Source organism: Quercus robur, chromosome 10 (genome assembly GCF_932294415.1).
Source record: "Quercus robur chromosome 10, dhQueRobu3.1, whole genome shotgun sequence".
Classification (NCBI taxonomy): Eukaryota; Viridiplantae; Streptophyta; class Magnoliopsida; order Fagales; family Fagaceae; genus Quercus; species Quercus robur.
The window spans coordinates 13,197,293-13,206,605 of NC_065543.1; the positions used below are offsets into that span (position 1 = coordinate 13,197,293).

Here is a 9,313-nt window from a genome sequence, read left to right on the forward strand (position 1 = left end):
AAAACAAAAACAACAACAACAACACCAAAATTTAAAAATGTCAGCCTTTTACCATAAAAAATAAAATAAAAAGGTAGTTGTTAAATTTTAAATTTAAGCTCTTTTTAACTTTTTGTTATAGATGTGTAGTACATAGCAAATGCTGTTGAAAAGCAATTAGAATGTGGAACAAAAAACATTGCTCCACCAACTTCTCCACCATAGCATGCATAATTTTAATAAGTTGACCTATTCCATGTTTTTAATGTAGTGAATTATTTTATAGTTTTACCTAATGTAAATATTTTAAGTTTTTACATTTACCAATCAACTTCTTCATAATAACTTTTGTAAATATTTTCACATATAATTTGTAAGTAGTTTTATAGTTACAATTTCATTATGCATTTTCAATATATGTAAATTTATAAGATTTATTTAGAGGATCTTTTTTTTCCTCTCCCTAAAGGTTAATACGGAATTATAGCATCATCTTCCAATCATTAAGACATTGATTACTACATTAAAAAAATTGCCAAAAACGGATGACAATTATAGAATACTGGCCTCTAAGCATGCGCTCATGCGCGTGGTCAAAGGCTCTTCTAGCTCTTCTATATTTTTGGGGAAAAAGTTAATAATTTGGGAAGTGCCTTCCTAAGTTTAGTAAGCCTAGAGTCATATGTTTAATTTTTTAGTGCATTCTATGTAAGAGATCCAACATTTTAATCACTGCTTAAAAAGTTAAACCCCAGCAACATATATAACTAAATTTTCATGGGGCTTTGAGGTTGATAACGAGTTTCATTTCCTTGATAAAGATTACAATTGTTATATTTTTCCTGTCTATTAATCCCCCTTTATAAATATTTCTATATTGTTTGAATTTTCTTGGTTATGTCGGACACAGCACTCTCAGTCATAAGTTGCTTTATATTAGTTTTAGTTTAATTTCAGTGATTACTTAAGTGCAAGTAAAAGCAGCAAGTGCAAGGAGTTTGTTTTGGGCTGGATTGTATTCGTCCAATGTTATCCAACTTAAACACCAACTTCTTTTTCTGATGCAGATTTACCTCTTCTCGAACCTAATCTCAGAAGACATCAATGGTTGACAGTAAGAGCTTAAGTGGGATATTAAAAGCATTTTAAATTGGGGGTGTCCTTTCTCCTTATACAAAAGGTCTTCGGATTGCTAGAGAATTTGCTTTGAGTTCACTGACAAGAAAGAGGAAAGGTGTTGCCATAGTTCAAGGGCAGTTTTGGATGGTTCAATTGTTAGGTATACATGTGTGAGTAAAGTCTCACATTGAATAAAAATTAGAAGAACAAGTAGTTAATATAACATAATTGAGCACATACTCATTGGGCTTAGGCCTTTTGGGTTAAAGTGTGTCTCTATATGTTATATTAATTATTTAAGGAAGCTTCTCAACGTGTTTATCTCCCCCAACAAGTGGTATCAGAGCCCATGGTGGTGTAGGGCAAAAGTGGCAAGATTATCAAAGTTCCTTTCGTAGTTGGAACAGTAAGGGGTGTGCGCACTTGAAGCCCTTTCTCAAATAGAGCAGGGCGGGTCACTTTTTGCAGTTAGAGTGGGGATGGTATATAAGTATATTACACCAAGCAAGCCCATAAAGCCCACACAAACAATCTTGGAAAAGGCCCAACAAAGGAATATTATTGCCAATGGTGCTAGATGACAATGAGATGCGAGGTTCCCATGGAGAATAAAAGATGTGCGGGGTTGACACATGAAAGCCCATGAATGATGCACTAGTGAAGGAAAAAACCCATTAGGCAAGGGGGAGCGAGTATGACTTATTTATGGCCCACAGAAAGGTCTTGAAATCCACAGAGAGGCAGAAACTAACACATGAGAGGGAGATTGTTAGGTGTACACGTGTGAGTAAAGTCCCACATTGAATAAAGATTAGAAGAATGAATACTTAATATAATATAATTGAGCACATACCCATTGGACTTAGGCCTTTTGGGTTAAAGTGTGTCTCCATATGTTATATTAATTATTCAAGGAAGCTGCCCAAGGTATTTATCTCCCCAACATCAATAACTACAATGTTGGAGGTATTTGTAGTTTCATCTTTGAAGGATTTAATGAAGTCAGTTCCATATCCAGAATAGTTGATGGAGATAGAAATTTTTGGAGAAGATTACTATGATTTAATTGTATTTGATTGATGACTATAATTCTGTAAAGATTCATTATTGTTAGCAACATGCTTATTGTGATATTATTTGCGAAACCACTTAGGAGTGATATTTTGTTGAAACAAAAACTCCAGTTTTTCCAAAACTAGGTTGTTTTTCATTATCATCCAAAAAGCTATATAATTTTGATATTGTATCAAAATAAATTGTTAAGTCAAATTTTGGATACTTTTGATAATTTTTGAATGATTCAATTGGTTTCCTTCAATAAAATAAATCTACACTGAACATGGAGTTTATCTTTATCAACCAATCAAGTAACAATCTTCCAACTAAATTGGTACATTCCAGTTTCTTTTTCATCATGTAGTTTTCTGGCTTGATGAAAATACAATATTAATGCATACAGGTTATTGAAGCTAATCTATAGTTTATATTGAAAGATGATCTATAAATGGACAAATGTGGAGAGAGAGAGAGAGAGAGATATACAATTTTTTTTTATTTCTTTTTAATTTACCAAACAAATTTTGTGTACTATATTAATACATTGAAATAAATGCATCCATCAATTACTTAATTAATACTTTGACATAAATACTAAAATTTGATTATATTTAAGGTTAAATATATAAATATTTCACAGAATGTGTTACATGACAGTACCCAAAAGATTTTTTTTTTTTTTTTTTTTGGAGAGAACTTTATACTTTTATATATAGATTATATTTTAACCAACTTTTAAAGAAACTCCTTTACAGCAAAAGGCTACATGCACTTGCATTGTCCGGCAAGTGTTTTATTACACTAGTGAAGTAATTTTGTCAGACATAACAAAATTGGACCCAACCTAATAACTTGACTTGAACTAGAAGGAAAATACTCAATCCAAATCCGAAGTTTTTAACCCAAAGCAAAAACAAGTTGACTCATAACCTGACCAGTTTTTTAAAATAAAATTCATTCCTGTTCACAATTAAAACTCACAATTATATATTATATGCTAATACCAACCCTTCTGTGCTAGCAGCAAAGGCAGTCACACCACTATATAATATATATAAACATTTAAAGAGTTAAAAGTGAAAAAAAAAAAAAAAAAGAAAAAAAAAAAAAAAAACCTAAAGAGTAAAGGATAATGTCCTTACTCCTAAACTTTATCATTGGTTAACTTTGAAATTGATTTGTGAAAACTTAAAATATATACTTTTTAATTGATTTGTCTCAATTTTTATGATGGCTTTGAACCAAGTATTGGAATTTGTTAAGAAAGAGTGCCTTTTTCATTCCAGGTTTGGTATATAGAGCAATGACATTTAAAGAATTATGTCATCACATATTGCAGCTATATATATATGTAATAGCAAGTTCATAAAAAATATGATAGTAAGTAAAAACACAAATGAGAGACAAATCTGGGAGTATTTGAGACTAGAATTGATTTCTTTGGAAAAAACAAGTTTTTGATCACTATATTAATACTAATACTAGTAAGTTTATGAATTTTTATTATTATTTTTTTTTTTTGTTATGGCGTTCTCTTCTGATGATATCTCTTTATCATCAGATTAAAACTCCAATTAAGTTTTGGTGTAGGTGGGGATTGAATCCCAAATATCTTATTCAAGTATCATATTGATTAAGCTAACTGAAATCCACTAGTATGTTTTTGATCTAAATATGTCACCAAGTGGCAAATCTGCAAATACATGTGTTATTTATTTTTTCATGTGAAAAGAATACTGTTGGAACAATTTTTAACTTGTTTAAGGTGGCCCATTTTTTTACTAGAACTCGACGGTTTGTCATATATATATATATATATAAAAGTTTTTGAGTTGTTGTTTCTCAAAAAAAAAAAATTTTTTTTTTTGAGTGGTTTGAAACGTACTATTCTCTCCAAAATAAAATAAATAAATGGCTGATTGAAATCCCATAAAAAAAAAAAGAAAAAAAAAAGAAGGCTGATTGAAATAAAAGTGGATGGGGAACAAGCCAGAGAAAATGAAAGTGGCTTCGTTACCATGGACGCATATTCCGAATGAATTAACACGGGAGAGATGAAACTTTTCGGCAAACTTTGAAAATGGTAGTCAACTATATACAGCTGCAGCGGTCTTCCATTCAACACGCATATAGCACTGGATTAGCCAATATTTATATATACAATATTAATTTAAAGTACTCAACTACTAGATATCAATGGTGTCATACTAAGAAAATTTTTTTTTTTTTTTTTTTTTTGGGTCACTAAATGGTTCAGATTTTGAAAAGAATGCTAAGTTTTGAATGAATCATAAATAAATCATATATTATATATTCTTAAATAAAAAAAATATAAAATAGTAGTACATTTCAACTTCTTTAAACAATAAGAAAGGAGATAGCGTAGACTTAGACCAAGCTGCCTTTTGATCGATCGGAATCTGTCCTCTTTGGATCATACTCCCATTGTAAGGATGTGTCTGATTCAATATTACTATGCATAAAAAATGCAGGCTGTAAAGGTATTGGCAGAGTGAGAGAGTAGCTATTAAGCATAAGAACAACTGAGGCCATGGTTGGTCTATCAGCTACATTTTCTTGAACACACAATAATCCAATATGGATACCTCTCATTATTTCATTCTTTGAACCGGCCTTCAATGTGGAATCTACAAGATTTAAAGCTTTTCCCTCTCTCCAATTTTTCCATGCCTGCAAGATAATTAAAAATAATAGATATATGTTATTAAAGTTAAACAAGGTGGTGCCTTGTGTTTCGTTGTATGTAGTGGAAATTCAAGATGCTTTTTCTCCTTAAACAATCCATCATTCAGACTAACAAGATTATATCCTAAATATCTAGTACAGTACCAAAAGACTAAACCAATTTTGGACTAATTTTGTCAATTTGATGTGCATTATTAGTATCATTTAAATAGGGGCATATGATATGTACACAAAGAGAACCTAAGGGGATATTAATAGTATACTATGTTAAAAGAATTGGTTCAAAAATCCTCCACCTCTCTTTCCTTAGAGATGGTCTCTCATGAGATAGTCGTATGACACTTTCGTATCATATAAAATCCACACATATATAGATCTCAAATACTATGAGAGAGGTTTCATAAGATAATTTTTTCATGAAGATACTTACTCATCCATCAAAAGTGGAAAATGAAGAATTTAAAAGGCAACATGTTGCTAGAGATAATCATACTATTTCTTTGGCTTGCATATATATCATTAACTCACACATGATTCAAACCTGCAAAACTCACCGATCCCTACAGACTTAAGAGAGTTTTTTAGGCCCCAATATAATTATACTTACATAGCTTAGAAGGTCCTCTATATTTTCTCCATGTTGGAAGCAACTATTCTTTTTCCCAGATATTATCTCTAAAACTAGCACGTCAAAACTAAAGATATCAGATTTCACTGAGAATTGTCCATGCATTGCATACTCCGGAGCCATATATCCACTGCACAATCCATAATTAATTTTAAAAATGATTATTAGGACTTTCAAGTTGTTTCTAGGGTACAAAGTAAACATCAGCTTTACCATACAAACATACTTACTAGGTCCCCACAATTCTATTTGTATTGTCTTCACTTTGATCAAGTGCAAACAATTTAGCTAGGCCAAAATCTGCAATTTTCGGGTTCATATTTGAATCTAATAAAATGTTACTAGTTTTGAGATCACGATGAATAATACGAAGTCGAGAATCTTCATGAAGATAAAGAAGTCCACGAGCAATGCCTTCTATGATTTTATAGCGCTTTTCCCAATTTAGATACACACTTTTTATTGGATCTGCATATTTAGCAAAAGATATGATTATGTTAAACAGGAAAAAATTTGACAAAGTCTGTCCTTGCAAAACATGCCATCCAAAATAAATACAATGGATATGATGTGAAATGAAAGTAGGAAGTGCAACCATACCAAAAATGAAGCGATCAAGGCTTGTATTGGGCACAAACTCATAAATTAGAAGCCTTTCAGTTCTTTCCAAGCAAAATCCTAGGAGTCTAACTAAATTCCGATGATGAAGGTTAGCCACTAACAAAACTTCATTCTTAAATTCTTGATTTCCTTGGCCAGAATCTCTAGATAGCCTTTTAACAGCAATAATTTGTCCATTGGAAAGCTTACCCTGAAGAATATATTAGAATAAAACACATTTAACCCTCCATCAATTCTACTTTTTGTATATGTTATTTCACATAAATTATATAACTTTTTTCACAACTTGTTGATATGATAAGTTGTACTTAGTACAGCATCATTTTCATATAAGACTAATATTGACATAACTTTTATAATAAAATAATTCACAACATATATCATATAAACAAGTATGAAAATAGTGATAAAAATTATTGTGTCATTAGATTCATTAATTTTACTCCCTCCAAATTAATGATAAGGTCAGTTGGTGAGGTTACCTTGTAAACAGCACCAAATCCACCTTGACCAAGTTTTTTTGCATCAGAAAAGTCATCCGTTGCAACTCGAATGATACCAAAGTTAAATTGCAAGGCTTCCGCACTTGTAATTTCGTCCACAGCTTCGCTGCCTGAAGAAGAAGAAAAATCAACACGTATCCCAATTCTTTAGTGCATTATTTAAAGAAGAAGAGCGTCACAAATTAAAATACGTGCGTTCAACTTCTTCTTTTTGGGTAATCTTGCATTCAACTTCGATGACATCTTCACAACTTTTATTTATTTTTTGATAAACAACAACTAGTTATTTATATTGGTAATGTTCATTATTATAATAATTTTCTGTTTGTTTTAGTAGAAATCTGAATATATACAACAGCAATGACCTCTCCAGCCACAACTAATTATTGATATTATTATAAATTTTTATTGATATTGTCAAGATCCATTCTTATAATAATTTTCTGTCTGTATAAGTGGAACCATTATTTGAGAGAGCACAATAATTTAATGTTAATTTTTTTATTTAATTAGATTATTTATTGTTACTTGATGGCACCTAAGTATCGATTGACAGAAAATATTCTCCAATTCATTTTTGTTTTTAACTTATTAATTTATCTTTTTTTAAAAAATTATATATATATATATATAAATCACTTTTTTTTTTTTTTTTTTTTTTTATAAAAACGTATTTTTGTCAATTTCCAACATATAAAAGTCTTCAACAAAAAGCTAATTCAAACACGTACTTATTTCCACAATCATAATTCAGAACCTACAATATGACATAACAGCACAGTCAGCAAATATTTTCTGACTGTTATTTCCTTTGTAAAAATTCAAAATTCAAACTTTTTCGACAACAAATAACAATAAACGAATCATTTTACTTACTTTCTGGTTGCTCCCTTGGTTTCCTTACTCTTAATAAGTAGATGCAGACGGAGATTATGGGTACCAGAAAAGCAACAGTGGGCACAACTATAATAATAACAGTTAGAGATTTGTTACTCTTCTTTCCTGCAGAAGACAGAAAAATGTTTGATTTCATTGTTCTATTGTATTCGTCGTAATTAGAAGTAGTTTAGAAAATTAAGAAATAAAAAAACAAAAACAAAATAAAATTTTAAACCATGATTTACGGATATCTCAAAAATGAACAGAACATAAAGGTCTCTTAAAACCTGGTCAGTGAAAAATTAAAATACATACCCCACACAAACTTTTAACTATTTAAATTGGAAGTAGAGTAGATATAAAATTTGAACTCAAAGTTTCCTACTGGGATATCATGATAATCACAAATTATCTCAAACCCAAAATGAAAGATGTTTGAAAACGGTGAATTTAATCATTTAATCATAATCCTATCAACATATTGGTCACAGCTATCCATATAAGATTAATGCCATACGTACCTTTTGCAGCAGGGGAATTTGTTGATGGTGGAGATGGAGATACGGGTGGCACTAGCGGAGGCGATAGTACAGTTATATCTGTGGGGTCATAGAAGAGAGAGACCTCATACCTTAAATTACAGCTGGGTCTGACAACTCTCCCACCTTGCTTCCCATCACAACATTGTGGTATATCTCCCATAGCCCCAGCCAAGCAATCACTGCAATCTTGCTCAGACAAATCAGGTGTGCATTGCACAAGTGAATATAGTGTTTGGAAGTTTGGTGCTGTTGCATTTCCCGCTGCAAACTTACGAAGAGAACCACCTTTTGCAGCTTGACCTCTTTGGCTATCCAACAAGGTCCTCAGGTCCTGATTGAACTGATCCACATTAGCGGATACGTTATTATTGTTCCACATATAGAAAACAGGACTAGCTTCCATGATCCCAAATATGTCTCGGAATGTGTAGCGTAACATGCAATAATCATACCATCCTATTGCTTCCTTCTGGTTAGGACAAAGCAGTGGGAGAAGATTTGTAGCGTTGTTGAGGCAACTACGGCAAACATCCGGCTTAACATCTCCTCTACAAAGTCCAATTGCATATACTTTGTCCGGGTTTTGGCCATAAGAAGAGTTGTAGAACCCATAGTCAATTTCAGTGTTGGAAGAGTCGGAGGAGAGGAGTTGATTGAGGTTTGCTTTGTAAGTACTGTTGCTTGTGTAGTTACCATTGTTTAAACAAAAATGGTATAGGAAGTTTGGCTGAGCAAAGGCTTGAGCAATGAATATGCAAATGGCAGATAGGAAGAGAAGTTTGGAACAGACCTTTGCCATGTTTTCCTAAAACTATGGCAAACATTTAGGTGAAGAAACATGTCATATAGGCTTTTATGGAGAGGTAGAACTTTCTAATACTGACTTTTTTTTTTTTTTTAAGCAATTGTATTATTGCTATCTTTGACGAACGGAAAGTCCATATCTGATGTTGAAAATTCTAATGTTGATTTGAAACATTCAACCGTTTGTTACTTAAATTTTGTCTGGTCAGTTCAAGGTTACGCAAGAAATATATATATATATATATATATCGTCGTGATTGGATGTGAAATTTAGTCAACCATTTATGTCTGGGTTCAGCAAGTGGCCAGTAGTTACTAGACCCATCATGATACGGACACATGTCCAATCTTAGACACATGTCCGCAATCCTACATATACCTATAGCTCTCATCAAGAAGAAGACAAACATTTCCTGAAGTCAAGATAAAGTAATGACACACGTCCCCATTGATAAGATTTCATATGAGCAAAAAAA

General features: G+C 31.8%; 1 protein-coding gene across 2 annotated transcripts; it reads right to left on the bottom strand.

The window, feature by feature from the left end:
- Positions 1-4,445: 4,445 nt before the first annotated feature.
- Positions 4,446-8,881, bottom strand: LOC126703460 (cysteine-rich receptor-like protein kinase 26). 2 transcript variants are annotated; one of them, XM_050402414.1, is made up of 7 exons: positions 8,013-8,880; positions 7,489-7,614; positions 6,592-6,722; positions 6,089-6,299; positions 5,719-5,956; positions 5,468-5,618; positions 4,446-4,845 (listed from the first exon to the last, which is right to left on the bottom strand). In XM_050402414.1, exons 1-7 carry the CDS (start codon positions 8,830-8,832, stop codon positions 4,543-4,545), a joined length of 1,980 nt encoding a protein of 659 aa, XP_050258371.1. In that variant the 5' UTR covers positions 8,833-8,880; the 3' UTR covers positions 4,446-4,542. The 2 variants fall into 2 exon arrangements, with proteins under 2 accessions (XP_050258371.1, XP_050258370.1); XM_050402413.1 differs by having other exon boundaries at positions 5,719-6,299; positions 8,013-8,881.
- Between the last annotated feature and the right edge of the window lie 432 nt (positions 8,882-9,313).